Genomic DNA, 22,847 nt, shown 5'->3' on the forward strand with positions numbered 1-22,847 from the left:
GGGCCCATTCTCCCAGGCCCCAAACATAGAGCAAAGTCCATCTGAAGTATGGTTGAATTACTGGAATAATGAGATGCATTGATTTCAATAGTTTTTCCTGTCTTTTCTCCAAAACAATAATACATTGAAGTTGTCTCAGGTGCTGATATACCTGATTGACTTCTGTGTCTCCACAGGTTAAGTCTCTTCAGGGACTTAAAAACATCGCTGTAGGGTTGCATTGGGGGTTCAGAAGAACACTTCATCACATTGAGTCTTATCAAGGTCCTGGAAAGATACAAATCAAGTTGCTTTTACGGTAAGGCAGTTGGTGTTATCAATGGATTAAGTTAAAGTGTAATATGGTCACAGATCATAAGTTTGTTGATTATAAAAGGGTAGCGATTTATTCAACAATGTTAGACTTTGCTTGGAAGTAAGTTATGTCTCAGCTGATAGGTAGTGGATGGAAGAAGGAGACAACACATTGCTTTAAAGAGGTAATGTGGCCATGGATAATTTTTAAAACGCTCTGGACTGTCTCTGACCACTGAGAATTACTGGTTCTGCTAGGAAAACACAGGCTGACAGTTCGAGAAGTAATTTCTTCTTGTTGTTGTTAGTTGCAAAGTCGTGTCCCACCCATTGCGACCCCATGGACTACGTTCCTCCATGGATGTCCTCTACCATCTTCTGGAGTCCATTGAAGTTCACGCCTCCTGCTTCAGTGACTCCATCCAGCCACCTCATTCTCTGTCGTCCCCTTCTTCTCTTGCCCTCAATCTTTCCCAGCGTTAGGCTCTTCTGATGCAAAGCAGCGGTCCAGAAGTGGTGATTCAAAGTGACTAATTATGGACCTTTTGATTCTTAGTGACCAAATCCACGTGGTTTTCTTGCTCAAAAAACAAGGCCATTTATCACTGCGTTCTCCTGCGCCGCATGAATTGATGGCTTTGCCATTGTCACTAAAGCAGGGGTGTCAAACTCAATTTCATTGAGGGCCGCATCAGCATTGCAGTTGCCCTCGGGGGGGGGAGGGGTGGTCAGGATGGGTGCAGCCTACTGGGTGGGTGTGGCCAGGGTGGGTGCAGCCTACTGGGTGAGCATGGATGGAGTAGGTGTGGCCTACTGGGTGGGCATGGCCAGCTCTACATCGTTCGCGTCAAGGGTGCCTGTGTGGGCCTGGGCAGGAGTGGGACAGATCTGAGGGTCTCTGGTAGAAGGGGTGGGACCAGGGCAAGCGCCAAGGCATGGTCCATTTCTTCATTCCTCACAAAGGGTGACACCTCCCCAGCATGCACCCAGGGGGCGGGGCCAACACGGCAGGGGCTGGTTCCTCGCTGTTTCCAGACGGCCTTGTGGAGCTAAGACTGAATGAGTTTCAGCATAGATGGCCACCACAAAATTGTACATTGGCTCCCGGCTGGCCTGGGCCAGGGCCAAGCCAGAGGGGGCCGTTCCCTCACTGTTTCCAGGATGGCTTCGCGGGCCACATGAAACCACTTCGCGGGCCGCATCTGGCCCCCGGGCCTTGTGTTTGACATGTCTGCACTAAAGCGATAAGCTTCCTCTGGCCACTTCCTACAAGGGTAGTCCTCAACTTACAACCACAATTCTGACCGGAATTTCCATCAGTAAGATATGCGGTCATTAAGCAAGCCATTAAGCAATTTTATGACCGTTTTTTGGGCCCTGCTGTTAAAGCAAATCAGGCAATTAAACAAAACCGACTCCCTCCCAATGACTTTGCTTGAAGGAAGTCCCTTGGAAAGATTGCAAAGGGTGATCACGTGACCCTGGGATGCTGCAGTCGTTAGATTTCCAAGGGTCTGAATTTGGATTGTGTGGCCACACGGAGAGGCTGCTGCAAGGATGGTAAGTGCAGTTGTAAGACACTTTTCCCCTGTTGCAATTTTGAGTGGTTGTTAGAGGTTAGGGTCACCTGCAGGGCAGTATCCACAAAGAACATCCAGCAGTAGGAACTGCGGTCAACGGGAAGTGGCATCCGAGGGCTACACTCATTGTGACACTGTGGGAAAAAAAGCCAGAACTGCAGGGTGGGTTCACCACCCTTATTTGAAGGCAGAACTTTTTCATTCTAAAAGAGAGAGAAGGAGACCGGAAGATTTGAGGCAGTCCTATTTAAGAACCCTCAAATCCCATCAATTTTAATAGTTGGGAGGTGAAAAGAACTTCGCCACTGAAATTTGATGTCGTTGGACCAGGGGTGCCCAACCTTGGCAACTGTAAGGCCCGTGGACTTCAACTCCCAGAATTTCTCCAGCCAGAAGTCCACGGGTCTTAAAGTTGTGAGGTCGGACACTTCTGAGCTACATCATCTCTGCTTGCTTTCCTTCTCTGCTTGTTGAGATAAAGGGGGGGGGGGGAATCTGTAGGCCGTTTCCTACCTAATTGCTCAGTAAGGCGTAAACGCGGATGGCGAGCTCGCAACTCCATCTATGAAGTGGCAGGAAACCTGCACGAGAGATGCTTCAAGCCAAAGATCTGCCGGCTGTGTTTATTTCTCTTCGACCCCGGCATCTGCACACCAGACAATGAGTAGTAGGGAGGCGCTTCCAGGCGCTTCTGGACGGCCTCCAACGCAATTCGATTTATTCCCGACAAAGAGGGGTTGCAATCGCCCTTCGCGCATGGATTAAACTCCACGGAAGAGCGCGCTGGGTTTTTTTTTGTTTTGTTTTGTTTTCTTTTTGCATTTCCCACGCAAGCAAGATAAGCATTCTTTCCCCCGGGGTTATCTTCCCACTTGTGGATCTGACCCCCGGGGTTCCCCCCCCACCACCCCCCACCCCTCTTTCACTTCGCGAGCCTCTTAATTCTGTCTCACACTGCGTCCCTCCCCGGCTCCTGAATGCATTCGCTCTCCCGGGCTCCGGGCAGCGTTATTTTTAAAGGCTTCTCACGTTCGGCGGGCGGAGGGTGTCTGCAGTCAGTGGAGCGTTTGTTTGCGGGGGATGAATCGGCCTTCTGAAGTCTCCAGCCTGTCCAACGGAGCCGAGGGGGGGGGGTGTCTTGCGAAGGCAGGCGGTCGTTTCCCAAGCGCCCGGATCGCTTTTCTCCGGGAGTTGCGCCGGATCTGCGCCTTTTCCTCGCGCAAGAAGCGAAGAGGCCGCCGATTTAGGAAGTGCAGGCGGGGAAGGGAGGGGAGGGGGCGTAGTGGCGGGGACCCTTCCGTCCGCGCGGCCTCTGAGGGCGCCTAAAAGTACCGAAAGTCGAGCCCCAAAGGGAAGGGGGCGTCCCTGCGCCCCGGGAGGGTCTCCAGCTTCTGCGCCTCTGAAGCCAACCCTCGGAGGCGGCCAGGAAGCTGGAAGCGCGGCTCTTAACTTTGGTCGCAGGATGGGGGGGGGGGTCGCTTCGGCTTGCCGTTCGCCTTTTGCCCGCCGCCCCCCCCCCAGATGTAAGGAGCAGCTCAGTGGGCGAGATTCGGTTCCCCGAAGATAGGGCTCAGCCCAAGCCAGGCATCCTCAGGTGCCGCCGCTGCCTCGGAAGTCCAGCTTGACATCAGCACAGCTCCGGGCTGAGCTCCATGGCATCCTTCTTCATCTCGTCTTCCCCTGGGGGGGGGGGGGAGGGGAAGGGGCGACGAGGGGCTGAAGCTCAGGAGAGGGGGGGTTGCCAAGGTGCTCCTGCGCTGGCAGCCGGGAGAGCGGCTCTCAGCGCCCGGCCCAGCTGCCTTCTCTCTTCTCTTCTCTTCTCTTCTCTTCTCTTCTCTTCTCTTCTCTTCTCTTCTCTTCTCTTCTCTTCTCTTCTCTTCTCTCCTCTCCTCTCCTCTCCTCTCCTCTTCCCTTCTCCTCGCTGCTCCTGCTGCTTTCCTCCTCTCCAGTCCCCCTCCACCCCTCTTCTCTCCTCGCTGCTTTCCTTCTCTCCAGCCGCCCCCTCCGCCCCTTCTCTTCTCTTCTCTTCTCTTCTCTTCTCTTCTCTTCTCTTCTCTTCTCTTCTCTTCTCTTCTCTTCTCTTCTCTTCTCTTCTCTTCTCTTCTCTTCTCTTCTCTTCTCTTCTCTTCTCTTCTCTTCTCTTCCCTTCCCTTCTCCTCTCCTTTCCTCTCCTGGCTGCTCCTGCTGCTTTCCTCCTCTCCAGTCCCCCTCCACCCCTCTTCTCTTCCCTTTTCTTCTCCTCGCTGCTCCTGCTGCTTTCCTCCTCTCCAGCCCCCCCCCGCCCCTCTTCTCTTCTCTTCTCTTCTCTTCTCTTCTCTTCTCTTCTCTTCTCTTCTCTTCTCTTCTCTTCTCTTCTCTTCTCTCCTCTCCTGGCTGCTCTTGCTGCTTTCCTCCTCTCCAGCCCCCCCCTCCTCCCCCCCAGCTCCGATCTCTACCGGAGCTGTTCCTCTCCTCTCCTCTCCGTCGCTTTTGCGCCCAGACTATATCGAGTAGTGAGGCTCTGCAATCACGTGGTCCACGGGTGGGAGGAGGGCAGAAGAGGATGGGGTGGGGGGGGGCGCCTCCGCAGTTTGCCGGGGCCCGGAGAACGCGCGCGCCCCGGCACATACGCTCGCGCGCGCTCTTGACACACGCGCACACTCACACTCGGAGACACACGGGTGCTCCAGAGCTGCTGCTGCTGCCGCTGCCGCTGCCGTTGCCGAGGGCTTACCGCCGGCCAGCATCGTCTCCTACCAAACTGGGATTTAACCGTTGGCTCCTGTCTTCTGATTTGCGCCCCCCCTCCCACTCAACGAAACAGCAAACCTTACTCTTCTTGTTTACAGCCGCTTCTTCGCCGATTCCCTCAACGCCCCCCCCCCATTTTCTTGCTTCCCCACTTTTTTTTCTCTCTGCTCCCGCGCTTGGTGATTACTTAGGGCTAAGGGAGACGTTGACGTTCCTTTTTGATTTTATTTTTTTTTTTGTGTTGGGGGGGGGAAACACCCCAACCTTGCGTTTCTTTCTCGCGCTCTCCCCTTCCTTCCTTCCTTCCCTGTCTCCCTCCCTCCCTCCCTCCCTTCCATCTCTCTCTGGCTTTTCCCAGACCCAATCCGGGCTGATGTGCTTCGACAGAGCTTGGAAATGGAAGTACTGATGGTCTGGCTTTTCCCTTGGATCTTTCAGTGTCTTTCCGTGCGAGCCGACTCGATCATCCATATCGGTAAGAGAAAAAGAAAAAAGAAAAAAAAAGGAAGGAAGGAAGGATGGATGGAAGGAAGGAAGGAAGGAAGGAAGGAAGGAAGGAAGGAAGGAAGGAAGGAAGGAAAGAGAAAGAAAGAAAAGCTCCAAGAACCGTCGCCGGGTTGTCGCTGGCGTGCGTGCGTGCGCGGAGAGGCAGGCAGGCAGGCTAGCTAGCGAAGGATCAATTAATAAAAAAAGGTTGACGCGGAGAGGGGGCCAGGGGGGATGGGGGCCAATCGGATCTGGTTAGGGTGCAAAGCGGCTACTAGAGTGGACGGGGAGCTGAATGGGAAGGGGGGCGGAGAGAGAGAGAGAGAGAGAGAGAGAGGAAGAGAGAGAGAGAGAGAGAGAGAGAAATTGCCCTCCCCACCCGCAAATCACAGGTCCCACAATGGACCTTGTGGCAAAGTTAGGGGAGGGGTTGAAAGATGCGCCGAGTGGCGGGGGCGCGGGAGGGTCCCCATCTCTCTGGAGACGGCTCTCCCCCCCCCCCGGATCTGCTGGCCACAGCCGCGTCCCTTCCCTTCCCTTCCCACAAAGCCCGCGGGCGCCTGAAGACCTGTTTGCGCGTGGCTGCTCTCCTCTGGCTTCTCCGCTTTCCGGGCTGGGGGAGGGTGCCGCCGCTGGACCGCCTTCCTTCAACTTTGGAGTTGAACCTCTTCTCCCTCCCCCCCCCGGCCTGGGCTGAGGTGGGAGGGGGAGGTCGGTTCTGCCGTGGGAGTGGGGGATCCCCAACGCCACTTCCGGCGCCCAGGGACTGGCCCAGGGAGAGGGGAGGCCGGTGGGCGCTCGGCTCGGTCAGAGAAGCACCCGGGATGACCTCTCAGCCCAGCCTACCTGCCAAGGTGGTTGTGCCGAGTCTCTCTCTCTCTCCCCCCCTCCCCCGGAGCCCCTCAAGAAAATGCGCTTCGTACCCCGCACCCATCAGAAAATCAAGGAGATGCTGGGGCCGGATCAGGATTGCGGCATTCAAGCCCATCCTCGCTGGATGATGCGGGGGGGGCGTCGTTCTTTCTCAGCCCCGCCTACTCCACAGGGTTGTTGTGAAGAAGGCAGGTGCCTTGAAAGGCGGGAGTCCCTTAAACGAGGCGTTGGAGAGAACGGGGAGGCGCCAAGACCGAGGAAGGGAATTAAAAAAAAAAAAAGCGAACGGTTGAAATTTATTTAAAAGAAACCTCCAAGATTGAGGCTCTCTCCCCCCCCCCCCAAGGAGCACCGGACCGTCCGCGGGGCACAGCTGGCTCCTCTCCGCCTCAGCAGAAAGTGGGAGGCGTGGGTGTCAGGCGTAGGAAAAAATCCCCAGCTCCGGACTCACAAGGGCTCCGCGCACGGAGAAGCCGAGGGACAGAAGCCAGCTCCCTCGGGCTCTTGGCGGTTAAAAAGGATTCCTCCCTCCGCCACTCCGAGGGGTGGGTGGCAGCAAAACTTCCAGGCGGGCCTGGACACCAACCTTAAGGGCCGGGAGAAGGAGGGGAAGGAGAAGCGTTTTGTCTTCGGCTTTGCACTCGGGCTGCAACCATCCGGCGGTCCAGTGCGGGGCAGCAAAGAGCTGGTGATGGTGGGGATCTGGCAAGGTTTTTTGCTGCCACCTAGCGGCCGACGTGAGGCGGAGTAGGGCCCGGTCCCGCTCAAAGGGAGGATTGGGGGGGGGGGTGTCCCCGGGGAAGCTTCCCCCCCCCCCGCCACGCCTCTCTTGCCTTCTCCCGGAGGTCGAAAAAGCTGGACGGGAGAGCGAGGAGGAAGAGGGTGGCCATTCCAGAACCAGAACCGGAGAAGGGGAAACGGTGGGTCCTCTCCAAACCCGGGATCCCAGAGGGGGGAGACCCGGAAAGATCCCTCAGGATCTCTTCCCTTCCCTCCCCCCCCCCCCAAAAAAGGCAGAACTAGGCTCTCCAAAAGCCGCGATCGGACTGCAGCTGCGGCTGGCCGTGCGCGGATGCGCAGAGGGCATCGCTCTGAGTCTCAGGCGCGCGCCCTCCTCCTCCTCCTCTTCCTCCGATCACCCCCCTCCCCCGAGCAGGAAACTTTGGGAAAAGCGCTCTCCGCACCCCCCCCACCCCATTCCCTTCCCGCAAAGAGCCGCTGGCCTCCGTTCCAAACGCTCTTCAGCTCCACGCCAGCCTTGCCTTTTCCCACCTGGGAATTTTCCCTTCTGGGAATTCTGGGAGATGGGATCCAAAGCGTCAGGAAGGCCCTGCGGGGAAATAGAATCTCTCCGGCCAACCGAGGGGGCCGTCTGTGCTCGGCCTCATCCCCAGAAGGCATCCAAGGTTAGATGCCAACCCAGGCTTCCAGGAGTGGGGGGGGGAGGGGAACCCAATTCCCGAAAACCTGGCCCGAGGCTGTATATTCCAGGATAAGCGCTAGGTGGCGGTAAGGCTGGGAGTTGCTGCATCTCTTTGCTGCCACCCTGTGGCCGTTCGGGTTTTTGCAGTCCTGATCTGGTCCAGGTGGTTCTGTTAAACCACGGTGTAAGAAGTGAATCTAGTTTAAGTCTCTCCCAGGGGTAGGCAACCTTGGCTCTTTTACGACTCGTGCTGGCTCGGGAATTCTGGGAGTTGAAGTCCACCAGTCATAAAAGAGCCAAGGTTGCCTACCCCTGGCCCATCCTCCCCAAAAGCTGGCCGAAGTCACCCAGTATTTTTTTTAATCTGGTTGCTGAATCAACTCAAGGTCTCCATCGGCAAGACGACTCCCGAGGGTTGAGTTTGCGCGCGAGGGGGAAACTAAATGCGGCCAAAAACAAGGCTTAGCTCAAGCTTAGCTGGAGTTGCTAGGTCGTTTATGACCTGGACTATCTTCAGCGAGCCAGTCCCGGGATTCACATGGCCCTCTAGTCTCAACAGGGGCTGGCAAGTCCCTACTTGCCAAGTCGTAAGTGCTGGAGAAGACTCCTGCGAGTCCCTTGGACTGCAAGGGGATCCAACCGGTCAGTCCTAGAAGAGATCAACCCCGACTGCTCTTTAGAAGGCCAGATCCTGAAGTTGAAACTCAAATACTTTGGCCACCTAATGAGAAGGAAGGACTCCCTGGAGAAGAGCCTGATGCTGGGAAAGATGGAGGGCAATAGAAGAAGGGGACGACGGAGAATGAGATGGGTGGATGGAGTCACTGAAGCAGTAGGTGTGAACTTAAATGGACTCCAGAAGATGGTAGAGGACAGGAAGGTCTGGAGGAACATTGTCCATGGGGTCGCGATGGGTCGGACACGACTTCGCAATTAACAACAACAACAAGTGCAGAAAGTCAAACCTTAGCTTGAGAGAAGGTCCCAACGCAGGACAACAGGGGGAAGAGCGAGTGTGTGTGTGTGTGTGTGTGAGAGAGGCGTGGGGACCGCTTCCTTAGGTCAGGAAAAGCCGGTGGAAGCTGAATCTAACCTCCTAGAAGAAATCCCAGTGAGAGTAGGGGTAGATCCCCACCAAAGTTGCTCACAGTGACCAGGACGTTACTCTCTCCCCGCCCCCAAAACAGGTGCGATTTTCGAAGGCAACGCGGCCAAGGACGACGAGATCTTCAAGCAGGCGGTGGCGGACCTCAGCCTGAACGATGACATCCTGCAGAGCGAGAAGATCACTTACACCATCAAGCTGATCGAAGCCAACAACCCCTTTCACGCCGTGCAGGAAGGTAAGCGCCGTGGAAGAGCGCCGTTCCCGCGCGCCCTCTCGGTGCAGGGAATCCCGGACCGGTTCCCTCTCCCGTTCGTCTCGTCTCGTCTCGCCCCGCCGCTGTCACGTAGCGCCCCGGTGGGTCTCCTCGCAGCGGCCGTCCCTGCCACCTCCGAGCCCGCCTTGCGCGACCGGTGGAACAAATTTGGCCGCGCGTTTTTGCGCTTGGGAAGTTCCTTTGCCGCCGAAGGTGGGCGCTGTTTGCCCAAGAAAGGAGAGAGTCCATTGCAGAGAAACGGGGCTGCGCTCTTGCGCACCCTTTGCGGGGCCGAAGGGGTGGCCAGTGGCCTGGTGGCTTTGCAACCCGGAGCGAGGAAGAGTAACTCCACCCTCGCAGCGATGCAATGCCCCGCTTGCGCCGCAGCTCTTGTCTTTTTTTTTTTTTTTTCCCCCTGCCTGGTTAGGATCTGTAGTAAGAGCGTGGGAATGCTCCGGACCCCCCAGGTGATGGGGTGGCCGACCCAAAGAGGGAGGCAAAGGCAGGGGTGAACGAGAAGGGCGGCAGCCAGAGGCCCTGTTTTTGGAGCGCTTGCCCAGCAAAAACGCGATGCACGTGTGTTTTGACTCTTAAAACAGAGGAGGTGGTTTGCACCTGCTCTGGTGGGCTTGTTTTGAGGCTTGTTCAAGGGGGGCGGGTCCCTCTTGGCATTCCGTTTCCCCACGAGGGGCTTCCTTGCGATGATAGCTGAGGGTGATGTGCCAGGTGGGAACTGTAGGGTTGGCATCTGGAGAGAAAGGGAGGGCCAGGGACTTGGCCCGCCAGAGAGAAAGCGGACATTCATTGCAAGGGTTGCCTCTAGTTGGTTGATTCTAGAAGGGTTTCCCCAATTGATTCTTGTGCATTTGGTTTGGTTCTCGTTTTGGACGTGGGTCCAACAAGGTGAGGAAAGGTAGCCTTTGTTGGGGGTCTGTGCAGCTTGATCCCCTTGGGCCTGCCTTCCTTTGGCGTGTCTTCTGCGACGAGATATTTTCAATGGCCGATAGAGATATTATTTGAAAAGCATGTGTACGGGGCGGGAAGCCCCCTCTACAGCTCCGTGTGTCCTCTGATCACTGTCTTGCTTTGTGGATCTGTCAAGCTGTCTTTCTGTTGGCAAGGCGAAGAGAGAGAGACCAAGGGAGGCATACAAAGGGGGGACTGTGTCAGGGCTGACTCTCTCTGTATTCTCTCCACCCCGGATGTGCTTCTGATGGGGGGTGGATGAACTGGATGCTTTGTTCTGGGAACAGGCACCTAGAAGCGGGTGTTCTGGTGGCTGGATAAAAAAGGGGCACGGAGGATGAAAGAGAAGAGCAACAGCTTTAAAAAGAGAGGTGTGCGCCTGTATTTGTAGATGATGATGAAGAAATAGGCTGGAAACCCGTTTTTCTTGGGCCTCATTTGGGAGATTATGTGTATGAACAATCTGGACGTTTTTTTCTACCGAAGGTGCTTACACCTTACAGAAAACAGCAGAAGTTAATAAAGATAACCCAGTGATGGCGAACCTTTTAGAGACCGAGTGCCCAAACCGCAACCCCAAAAACCCACTTATTTATCGCAAAGTGCCAGGGCCGCATCAGCATTATGGTGCTCTCGGGGGGGAGGGGCAGAGAGGTGCCTCTGAGTGCCGCCTCTGGCATGCAAAACCATGGGGGGGGGCGTAAAATTGGCCCACCGTGTTGCAAGGCGCAAAAACGGCCACTGCCACGCCGTGGGGTACAGATACGCTGTACCACGTAAGAATGGGGCAGGGCTAGTGAGTATCACACAGATACTAGCCCTGCCCCATTTGCAGCACGTGCGTGCTCGTGGCCCCATGCGCGCATGCATGCATGTAAAAATGCTTCCCCCTCCCTTTTCTTCCAGTCCACCAATTGACAATGGTTGGTGACCTCTGCTTTACCATCTCTATTTGAGCTTGCTAGTTGGCTGTTTCATCTCCTTTGTGCTGAGCGGGGCTCCTGCCTTGGGCGGCAGTGGCAGCCTAATGGACCTGCTGCTTCTGGCGCGCGTGCCAACAGAGAGGGCTCTGAGTGCTGCCTCTGGCACGCGTGCCATAGGTTCGCCATCACTGAGATAACCGAAGAATAGATATAATTGTCTTCTACCTGACCATAAATGGACATGAGAAGATAGGACAAGCAGCCCTGGTCAAGTTGGCAATCTTAGGAGATGGAAGAAAAAAAAAGGAAAGACTGTTTCCCATTTATTATCATCGCAGTCCCCGTTATTACTTAATCAAATGTGCTCCATAATTCCATGCTGATTTAAAATAGATTAAATACCCCACGCAAATGATTGGTTGCAAACCCTTCTCAGATTTACAGGAGCTGACAGGTAGCTGCATAGATACGGCCTGGATAAATGGTTTCAAATTAGATTTTTTACAATAGAAAACAATCCTAAATTAATTGGCTGGCTTTCTACAAACGGGAAGGCTTCTTCATTACAGCAAAGTTTGATGAATAAGTCAAGATTGATTATCACCTGCATTCTTCCAGCTGCAGTGAATTTCTGAAGTAATTACTGTAGAAAAAGAACCCTACTTATAGTCTTGGCAATGTTATTTTTTTTCTCCTAAGAATGATGCACTGGGGAAAATATATGGGGTGGAGGTAGGCTGCCATGTCACAGTTCATGTATGTTTGAGTGGATTGTTCCTAGTTTAACCCAATTTAGCCACGATTCATTCTCTTATAAAGGTGGATTATTTCTAGATTGGTTTTCATAGGAGTGAATACAAATTCTGAGCTGCAAAAATTGAAGTGACCATTAAAGGGCAGGGGAGAGATACCGAAGTAACTCTCTGGCACCGTCTAGTGCAGGGGTAGGCAACCTTGATTCTTTGGTGACTCTTGGCCTTCAACTCCCAGAATTCCTGAGCCAGTCCTACTGGCTCAGGAATTCTGGGAGTTGAAGTCCACGAGTCATCAAAGAGCCAAGGTTGCCTACCCCTGGTCTGGTGGTTGATCAAGCTGATTCAATTGAAATGGGGAAACCTTATTTAATAAAGGGGAATTATTTACATGCTGTTCAATTTAAATCTGAGAAAGTGGTTGACCTTCAGGGGCTTCTCGGCCACTGTCAGAGAGAACACCCACCGTTTGAACTTTCAAAGGCAACTGCCAGCACATAGGAACATGTGCTGTTGTTGTTCCTTCCCTTTGGATCTCAATAACGTTATCTGAGCTGAATTACTGGATGAGTTAGGCCAGGGGTAGGCAACCTTGGCTCTTTTATGATTTGTGGACTTCAACTCCCAGAATTCCTGAGCCAGCATGGGTCAGCTTGGAAACCTCTCCCTTTCCCCTAAGATGGCTGGCTCAGGAATTCTGGGAGTTGAAGTCCACGAGACAAAAAAGAGCCAAGGTTGCTTATGCCTGGGTTTGGCTCACCTGATGCAGGTGGACCTTTAGTAATCCAGGTAGCAAGCCAATAAGGGCTTTCTAGATGAAGACTCTTTGAACCATTTCTGGAAGCCTCTTGGTAGCTTCAGATAAAGCCCCCTGGAGTTGACAACCTTGATAGTGAGTTGGGGGTCTTTTGTCTCCCAAACACACAGCCATTATAGGGAATGTGTGGTATTTAACAAAGGTTCTTGATTTTCATGGTGTTTCACTCTGGATTTTGGAACCAAGAAATATTAACCAAACTATTGAGAAAGATCAATATGGAAAATTTCCAATAGCTTTTTCACTGGGGGGGGGGCTGAGGGAGGCTAAGGAGGAGAGAGGATCCCTTCCCACATGAGTCTGGACCTTCTGATGTCATTCCAACATTCCTCTTCTCTCTGGTGCCCATAGGACCCCCGCCCTGTTTTATATTATAAAAGCTGGAGATCTCTTTGGCTATGGTGCGTCCTGATCTTTGTCGTTCTTTGTGGGATCTGTTAAAGGGGCTCAGTTCAGTGTTTCCTGAGTCCTATTGACAGCAACATGAATCTGGTTGCCATGGGAGAAAGAAAAACCCCAAGGCCATAGAGAAAGAACCGTGTATATATAGCAGATTGCTCCGTCCCATATTTGGGTAGACCAGGTGCTCTGTTAGACCAGTTTCACCGGAAAACACTTAATCTCTCCTCCCTGGTACAGCTGACAAAAGTGAGGAGAACCTGTGGCCTAGAGGTTAATACAGCTGCCTAACATGCAAGTGGCCCAGGTTCAAATCTCAGAAGAGTATGGCTAGCTGATGAGAGCTAAATAATTCAAAATAGCTATACTAGTCTCCCTTTAATTCTTTGTTGGCAAAATCTATCTATCCATATCTATCTGTCTGTCTGTCTGTCTGTCTATCTATCCACACACATGCATACACACACATATACATATAATAATAATAATGATAAAGTTGGAAGGGGCCTTGGAGGTCATCTAGTCCAACCCCCTGCTCAGGCAGGAAACCCTATATCATTTTGGACAAATGGCTGTCCAGTCTCTTCTTAAAAACTTCCAGTGTTGGAGCATTCACTGCTTCTGGAGGCAGGTTGTTCCACTGGTTAATTGTTCTAACTGTCAGGAAGTTTCTCCTTAGTTCTAGGTTGCTTCTCTCCTTGATTAGTTTCCATCCGTTGCTTCTTGTCCTGCCTTCAGGTGCTTTGGAAAATAGCTTGACTCCCTCTTCTTTGGGGCAGCCCCTGAGATATTGGAACACTGCTATCATGTCACCCTCATCCTTCTCTTCATTAAACTAGACATACCCAATTCCAGCAACCGTTCCTTATATGTTTTAGCCTCCAGTCCCCTAATCATCTTTGTTGCTCTTCTCTGTATTCTTTCTAGAGTCTCAACATCTTTTTTACATCGTGGTGACCAAAACTGGATGCAGTATTCCAAGTGTGGTCTTACCAAGGCATTGTAAAGTGGTATTAATACTTCACGTGATCTTGATTCTATCCCTCTGTTACAGACAGACAGACAGACAGACAGACAGACAGACAGACACAGACATAAAGGGTGTTGCATTATATTTTTGGATTTGTTTTAATTTTTCCAGTAGGCATGATGGTTAAAAGTCAGGAAACAGAGCCTTAAGAAAGCTGAGCACAGCAGGGTGGATTATGGGTCAAATCTTGGATTTCAGAGAGGCTCATTCAGCTAGGAAGGCTCCATAGCTTGTATCAAAATTTGTTCCTATATTTAGTATTTGGGTAGTTAAACAAATAGTTCCCGAAGCATCTTCTCTTTTTTTTTTTCTTTTTGCAGCCTTCCCATAGCCTCCCTCTTCCATTCTGTCCTCCCTGGAATTCAAAACAAGCAGAACGTGCATCAAAAGCATGGGAGCGTCAGCGTTCTCTTTGGTATATAATTATATACATTTAATTATGTTGTTTTCTTTCTACATCAGAGGGAGAAGCTATTAGACAGCTTGAGCAGGAGACAGACTGTGCCAAGCCTACAAAAAGATCTGAGACCACCTCCTTAATCTGTTTTGGGATACTTCATTAGCCTTTGCAAAAAATGTCCAAGGACCCTAAAAAACATGATTTTAATGTGTCCACTCATGGGTGGTCAACCTCTAAATGTAGACTCTCTCCTTGAATGGAAGCTTTGAAGCTGGAGTACTGATGGCAGATTGGGCAAATGCTACTTTTTCCAAGAAGAGGAGAATTTTTTGGGGTGTACATTTGTTATTTCTGTTTTTATGGGTTATTTCCCCTCCTCCAAAGCAGGTGGGGTAAGAAGGATATGTGATGGGACTATGAAAGGATCCTCTGCAGACCCAACGATGATCAAGGTTTGAACCCAGTGCTTAGTTGAGAGGACAAAGAGTTGTTTTATCCCAGTTTCCTTTTCCATGGGTCTCTGCTGTTTCCATTTTCCTTCTGGTTTCTTTCCTGCTGTTGTATAGAGGTTGATAGCATGATCCAATCACAACCCAGAATACAGTTCTGTCATTCTTTCCATCCATTATCTTAATGGTGTTGGGGTTCTCCTCCTCCCCCCAATGAATAAAGAACTGTCAAAGAAATAGAAGCAATAGTTACAAGTCTACTGAGCTTGTAAAGGAGTCTTTGGCTTCAGCTCCTGTAATAAACCTCCATGGGGTGCTTTAGCTTCTCAGTCCTGGCGGCTTTCTAAGCCAGGGCTTTTTAACCAGTGGTATGGGTACCACCTGTGGTACATTAGCACCTGGCAGGTGGTACGTGACCATCCTAGAAAAGTGATAGCAGGGGAGGGGAATGAGCTGAACTGGTGGCAGCACTGCACAAGCCGGAGCGAGAGATGGCTGGAGCTGCAGCTGGAATGTTGCAGCATCTCCAGGGTCTTGTGATTTACATTCAGATGCTTGGCAACTGATTCATATTTATGATGGTCACAATGCCCCAGGGTCATTTGAAGTGACCAAAACCTGCTGCAACCACCCAGCAGATGGGGGGAGGGGAATAAAAACCAAACACCCCTACCCCGCCCCCGCTGCCAATACTCAGCAGAAATCCTCACAACAATGAAAACCTTGGATAGGACGAAGAGCGTGGCCGGGTGGGCAGGCAGGTGTCTTGCTTGGCTGTGTCTTGGGGGGCACTTTTTTCAGTGCCATTGTAACTTCGAACAGTCACTAAGCGAACTGTTGTAAGTCGAGGACTACCTGTACTTTATCACTTTTTCCTTTTTTTTTTTGGTCATCAAGTTTTTGACACCTTGCTAGGCGACTGGTGGTACTCGGATGTTGCCATATCCTAAAAGTGGTACAGTGGGTTAAAAGGTTGAAAAGCCCTGTTCTAAGCAACATCAGACCACACCACATGGCCATAATAATGGAAGCATTGTGATCTGAAACTCAATGGATAACTCTTTACGTGGTAGATATGTGCATGTGTAGATTTTCCCATAAGCTGTTGATACTAAAGCTTAGCGAATGCTATGGCTTCTAACTCTAGCTTGAGAGAAAATCCATTTGGAAACCAGAGAAGGGTGATAATTTACGAGAGGTAGTGGAGTTGATCTATGCAGGTCTAGGTAAGAGCCAGAAAGCTCAGCAGATGCCTGCCGTTGCTTGATATTGTTGATTCTGAAGTGCATAAGCTGATCTAGAAGACTGCTTATGTTTGGCGGTTCCTGATTTCTTTGTTTATCTTTTATTTATTTGTAAAATTTACTAGCCACCCATCTTGCCATATGGTAACTCTGGGCAGCTAGTAGTACATCTTTGGAAAAATTCTGGAAAGTATCCCACCTGTAGCGCTGTCATGGTTCCGACGGATGAAACTCTTCAAAAGAACTTCGAGGCATTGTTTACCTTAAAGAGTCTTTATTTTGAGTAGCATAACATTGGCACTGCATAATCGAAGCCAAAAACTGAATTCCCCTCCCCTGAGCACATAGTATCAAAGAACGATTCCCTCCTCCAATTAATAGTCATAAATCACATTCCCCAATTAACTTGAAGCCCGGGCTTCCTCTCCAGTTCTCCAGCTGCCAATTCCTTATCAGCTCTGGTTACAATAACCTTGTTTCTCACATTAGGTTTAGTGTTGTTATGTCTAGCTGGACTCTTGCTCACATCCCCCCTCCCAGCATCATCTTAACTCTAAAAGCAAAAGGTAAAAGATGGCTACATTTCCCTCTGTTGTCAAGGCAAAAACATCCAATGTTAGCAGCGTTGACAAGCGCCTTACCAGTAGAACAGGCATGGGACTGATGGTGCCAGAAGACCCAGCCAGCATGGCTAAAGGAAATATTGAGGAGTATCCTATGTTCAGGATGGCTGTTCTGCAGAACCCTCTTTTGCAGGGCCTCAACTGTCATTCAGTTCAGCTGACATCGCTCCTATTTGGAACTCCAATTCTTATTCTCTCTCTCTCTCTTTGCAAAATAGTCTTTCTCACCTCCCAAAAATCCAGAGCAAACACACAGAGAATTCATCACGTTCATTCTCGGCTTTATGCATTTGAAGAAATGGACTTGCCTACAAATGCTCTTGTCGCAAAGCCCTTTTCAGCATCAAGGAAGCATTTTAAACGTATCCACAGACAAAACCTGGGTGTGCATGCTTAAACCATACCGAGAAGAGAGTGAATGAAGCATTTGTTAATTAGTATGGATTTTCTCCTACCGAGCACTTGAAATTCTGGGATGCGTTCTGACACGTCAGCTCTTTGGAACCGCCATCTTCCTGATTCACTTGTCTTACTGCATGCTTTGAACTCAGAACCGTGATCGTTCATGAGTAGATCCTAGATTTTTTACCTTTGGAGCCAGTGTTTGCTTTGGTTGTAACCACGGAGTGGCTTCCCTAAATGCTTAACTAAATCTTGTGACTGATTGGAATATGAGGCTAAATTAATATGCCAAGTAAACCTTAGATAAAGCAGGACTTACTTTATAGAAACTATTCCTGCTTCAATTATATATTGGTTTTTCATCCCCTGCAGGGGAATGAAGAATTGGTTTAAGAAGCCAAAGGAAGGGGAAGGATTAACCCCTCCCCCCATGAGCTTCATTTTGTAATTCGATATTAAAAACAATGTGAAGGAGAGAGAGCTTGGATATTGATTGAAAATGCTTTAAGTTGTTTGGTAAGACCTAGCTTATCATGATTAGACCTAGCTTATGCTTAACATGTATTAGAAAGTCAGTTACGACTCTTCTGCAGATGGCTGTTGGTGAAGATTTCTTCCAGAAAAAATGGTCCATCATTTTCATTTGGCAAGGCACTGATGGATTCCTGGGGAAGGCCAGGGGGCCTTTTGGCACAACTGAAAAACAATTGAGTCATATAGTGCAGGGCTTTTCAACCAGTGGTACGGGTACCACCTGTGGTACATTGGCACCTGGCAGGTGGTACCTGACCATCCTAGAAAAGTGGTAGCGGGGGGGGGGAGCGAGCTGAACTGGTGGCAGCACCGCACAAGCCTGAGTGAGAGACAGCTGGAGCTGCAGGGCTGTCAGGGCTCAGCGGAAGCGCCAGGATCAGCGCTTCTTCAGGACTGTCAGGCCTCAGTGGAAGCACCAGGATCAGCACCAGGATCCAGCTGGAGCTCAGCGCTGATCCTGGCGCTTCTGCTGAGCCCAGAAGAAGCGCCGATCAGCTGGAATGTTGCAGCATCTCCAGGGTCTTGTGATTTACATTCAGATGCTTGGCAACTGACGTGTTTTTAAGGTGTGTTTAGTCATCCTGACCTCTGCCTAGCTCAGAAGTAAACTTACTCCCAAGTAAGTTTGCATTGCTAGACACTTAATCATTTCCTTTCCCTTGGAGATGTTGATGTTTGACTGTTGGTTTCACGCTTATTGATTTGGGGCATATTATGCTGTACCCAGACTTTTCTTTCCGGAAGGAACATATGGCCGCATATATCACTCATACTTTTAATCTGCTTTATTTGTCTAATATTTTCCATGCACCTGCTAGGAACAGCGGAAAGCTTTCCCATCTTCCTCCAAAACTGACAATGTTCTTGGCTGTTTTGTTAACCAGGATGGTGCCATTAAAGCTGATATTCAGTGGGGAAGGAATGAATGTCTTTACCTCCTGTTGACTTTGAGCACCAGCTCAGACTTGTTAAAGGGCCACCACAGTGAAGACGTCTGTAGCACTTTTAATTTGTCCTGGCCTTGCTTTGATGTGTCTGAATGAGAGACTTAATAGTCCTTTTGGAGAAAGTATGTTAAATCTGGGGTCTCCAACCCTCGGTCTCTGGACCGGTACTGGGCTGCAGCATGGCATCAACTGGGATGCACAAACAAGCAAAGCCCCATCCGTGGGATGCAGGCAGCACAAAACCACGCTCCCTCCGGTCCGCGGAAAAACCTCTCCCCACTTAACCGGTCCCTGGTGCCCAAAAGGTTGGGGACCTCTGTGTTAAGTCCTCTGTTGAACTCACAGAGTTGATTTCAAGATAAAAGACTAGTGTTGCTATCAAAGCTGCTTCTGGTGTTTCCACGATCTATCGTTGAGTTCCATGAGAGATTTTTAAATTGTAGTGTCTTAACCTCAAACTGTGCTGGACGCTGATTGCGCCGAACAAAATTTTGCTACTTCGTAGGAAGGCAACTAAGTCCTCTTTTTGCAAGTAAATAGGTGAAAAGGATTGATCTGGGTTACCTGATGTTTATTAGAAGGACATATCAAGTGCATTTCTTCCATGCCCACAAAATTCACAGTGCAATAGAATTTGCTCCATCGTTTTGGCTACTGTTGAGGCTATTGTTGTTTGTTGTTGTTAATTGCGAAGTTGTGTCCAACCCATCGTGACCCCCTGGACAACGTTCCTCCAGGTCTTCCTTACCATCGTCTGGAGTCCATTTAAGCTCACGCCTTCTGCTTCAGTGACTCCATCCAGCCATCTCATTCTCTGTCGTCCCCTTCTTCTATTGCCCTCGATCTTTCCCAGCATTAGGCTCTTCTCCAGTGAGTCTTTCCTTCTCATTAGGGGGCCAAAGTACTTGAGTTTCAACTTCAGGATCTGGCCTTCTAAAGAGCAGTCAGGGTTGATCTCTTCTAGGACTGACCGGTTTGAACGCCTTGCAGTCCAGGGGACCCGCAGGAGTCTTCTCCAGCACCATAGTTCAAAGGCCTCAATTCTTTGTCGCCCAGCCTTTCTTATGGTATATATAATATAATATAATATAATATAATATAATATAATATAATATAATATAATATAATATAATATATATGTTATGGTATAATATATATATATATATATATATATATATATATATATATATATATATATATATATATATATATATATATATATATAGATATATATATATATATGGTATATATTCTTAGGCTATAAAGACCTACAAACTGCCCTTAAGGTGTCCTGGTAAATCTGCCTTCTTTAAGGACTTTAAAATAAGGGTGGCAGCAAACTTAAGATTCCTTTTCATTTAAAACTGTTAGAGATTTATTTCATTTGCTGTTCAATATTCAGGAATGCTTAGGAAGGATTCTATCATCATTATAGACCATAGGCTGCAAACATTCTGGACAGAGGCTCAGATTCTGCAGTTAATCCAACAAACTCATCTTTAATGTTGAACGAAAGTTACTAAGGATTAGTAGGGGACTCAGATCTATTTGCACAGAAGTTGGTTCTTAACTAACAGTTAAGATTCACCCCCCCCCCAAAACCACATCTTGAGTAAGCCACCTTGAACAAACCAGCCTCCAACTAGAAGACAGCTTTGGAGATATGAGGACCTGGAGTGTTGCCCTCAGCAACGTGGGATGCTCTGTTGCTACAGAAGAATAATTTGGTGTCAACCTAATGGAGCTTCACGTAAAAGATGTGCCAAAGACTTTTTCTCCAATTGGTTGAAGGTAGTTTGCTACTTTCAAAGTGGAAGAAGCTTCAGATATTTGCTCAATCCTGCACTGAATGTTCAACTTGGATCCCCTCCAGGCACAGAATGCAATCTCCAGATATTTAAAACATTTAACCTGTTCAGTGGCATTGCCCTATGTGATACCATTACTGATCCTGGGTGTTTTCACTCACATCCTGGACTTTGTCTTCTGATAATCTCATCACTATGGTACTGATCCAAGTTTTTCCATGCTCTCCTGAGGCCAGTTGGTGTTTCTGACAGAAATACAGCATTGTCGGCTTAAAGTAGTATTGATAAACTTTTCCCAGCAGTCTTAGACGATCCAGAAGTAAATGTAAGAGTAAAAAAGTAAGAAGTTGAATAGACAGCTCTGTTGAACCTCTTTCTGGGGTACAATTTATGAACTGCTCTGACGAACTCAGAGCTTCTACCCACATAGGAACAGCTTTTTTAAAATAACATTTTATTAATTTTCCAATTTAATATGTGAATATTTAAAAAGCAACATGGTGACTGGATTAATCAATAGTACAATAACAAAATCTTAGTGCAAATCTCAGATTACAACATCAAATATTTCTTCTCTTTTTCCCTTAACATTTATTGTCTCATTTTCAGGCTAGTACATTTCTAATTAAATCAACTCAATAAGAACATTATTATTACATTTATCAATAAATTTCTACCTTATACATATCTTAATTACATTCAATCTTCATAAAAAATCCATATCCTGTTATTGATTTTTACTCAGTTTTTAGTTTCTTATCAATATCCCAATTTAACTTTTGATATTTATAATGTTCAGATTTTGGGTAACCAAAATTTCCCTTATCTCACTTCATAACAAACTGTAATATCCAAAATACACATTTATCTATTTGAATATAATCTTGTTCTATTTCCTAAGAGTTCTCTATTTTTATATATGATGGAAACCGTCCATAAAATATCTTTGGAGATTGAATCAAAGAGATATTGAAATGTTATAAATTCCATTTATTGTACTGCTCTCAACCATATGTTGTAATATTTGCATTTGGTCATAGATTTTCTCTAAAGCCTGCTTGTTCCTAATACAGATACCTAGCAGATGATTCTCCTTTTTTTTTTTTGCAGTGTGTGTGTGGGCTTATGGGCTAATAATTAGCAGGATCTACCCTATTGCCATGAAGTTATGGAGATAATATTTACAGATACCAGCTGCTGGAAAGAATAGCTTTTTATATATAACGTGTGGAAACTGTGAAGCCACTGAACCCATCATTCAATGTTTGTTAGTGTCAGATCAGGTGAAGGTTGAAGGCTCATTCAATAGGAAGGATGATTGAAATTCTTGGTAGCAGAGATTCTTCAAATGGAAAAATTACCCAGTGTTTGTCTTGCAGATTAGAGCCCTCTGCATATTTTCCCCTAGGACAGTTGCAATATGAACTAAGTGCCAACGCATCCTTGTCAAATCTTGGGGAAGCTCTATGTTGTGGGTTAGATGCCTTACACAGGCATTTTGCATATCAACAACTGGCTTTGACTGATCTTTCATTCAAGCCATGGGATAGATAGGTTATGGACAAGTTGACAAGGCAAGCATGAGCATATTGAATCTTATTCCTAATTAGTACTGCATCTACAACATGTCATCTTTCGTATGGCTCTCACAGTGCCCAACCTTGCAGGAAAGCAGAGGGATTTCTCTCCAGGGCTGGAAAAGTCATTGTCATGCTTCCGACAGATGAAACTCTTCGAAGAACTTGGAAGCATTGTTTACCTTAAAGAATCTTTATTCAAGTAGCACAGCATTGGCACGTACATAGGCAAAGCCAAAATCTGAATTCCCCTCCCCTGAACACATAGTATCAAAGCACAGTTCCCTCCTCTAATTAACCATCATAAATCACATTCTCCAATTAGTTTGAAATGCAGGCTTTCCCTCCAGTTCTTCAACTCTGCCATTTCTTATCATCTCTTATTTCAAAAAACCTTGGTTCTCACACTAGTTACAATATTGTTGTGTCTAACTAAACTCCCATGGACATTCCTCTCCCCCCCAGTATCATCTAATTCTAACTCTAAGAGTAAAACATAAGAAGGAAAATGGCTGCATCTCCATATGTTGTCAAAGCAAAAACGTCCAATGTTAGCAGTGTTGACAGTCATATTCTGGGCTTCCCTTTGCTTATTGGAGAGGACATAGACATTTGTTTGAAATATCTGAGCCAACCAGGTTAGATTTCTCACCAAGACCCTCGGGGAGTCTTTGATTTAGATGATTATGTGAAATTTTCTCCAAAGGATTGTCAGTCAATCCACTCTGTCCCATTATTATACTGGACCTATTTAAGCTTATATAGGAATTCAATGCTCTTAAGTGCTTAAAGTCATGTAAAAGCTTACATATGGGGCTTTATATTCTCCTGATCTAACAGGAGTCTCTTGTCTCACCAAATTTGGGGCCATAGAGAAATATTTCCTGAGGCTCAGAGTCTTTTTTCCCCTTCTCCCTGGATGTATAAATGTGTTTTATCCAACCATATATCTCTTTGATTTCTGGCTACCAAGAAGGTAATTCCACCCCACTCCACAAATAATTTACCTTGAAAATGTGAAGGTCATTTTCGATTTGCAGAAAATACATTGATGGAAGCAAGTGAGTTTTGTTCTCCTGCCTAATACACTTTTTCTTTTGAAGGCTACTGCCTTAAATTCAGGATATCTTCCCTTCAGAAAATACGATTTTTATATGCAGGCCTTGAACTTCTTTCTGAATTTTCTAAAAGTCCAGGTTTCATATTATTTAAAGTAACCCAAGTTATGA

The 22,847-nt window shown here is 48.3% G+C and overlaps 1 protein-coding gene across 6 annotated transcripts in view; it reads left to right on the forward strand.

The window, feature by feature from the left end:
* The first annotated feature begins 227 nt into the window (after positions 1–227).
* GRID1 (glutamate ionotropic receptor delta type subunit 1) overlaps positions 228–22,847 on the forward strand; it is a 681,623-nt gene continuing 659,003 nt past the window's right edge. For 4 of the 6 annotated variants that reach the window (XM_039343409.1, XM_039343404.1, XM_039343405.1 and 1 more), the window contains exons 1-2: positions 4,949–5,079; positions 8,574–8,729. In XM_039343409.1, coding sequence (XP_039199343.1) covers positions 5,001–5,079; positions 8,574–8,729 — 235 coding nt within the window. In that variant the 5' untranslated portion in view covers positions 4,949–5,000. Of the gene's footprint in view, positions 299–4,948; positions 5,080–6,396; positions 6,509–8,573; positions 8,730–22,847 lie in introns of those variants that run through there. The other 2 variants (XM_039343408.1, XM_039343407.1) reach the window with 2 other exon arrangements.

The sequence above is a fragment of the Crotalus tigris genome, unplaced genomic scaffold (assembly GCF_016545835.1).
Source record: "Crotalus tigris isolate CLP2741 ecotype Arizona unplaced genomic scaffold, ASM1654583v1 scf7180000017847.2079705, whole genome shotgun sequence".
NCBI lineage: Eukaryota > Metazoa > Chordata > Lepidosauria > Squamata > Viperidae > Crotalus > Crotalus tigris.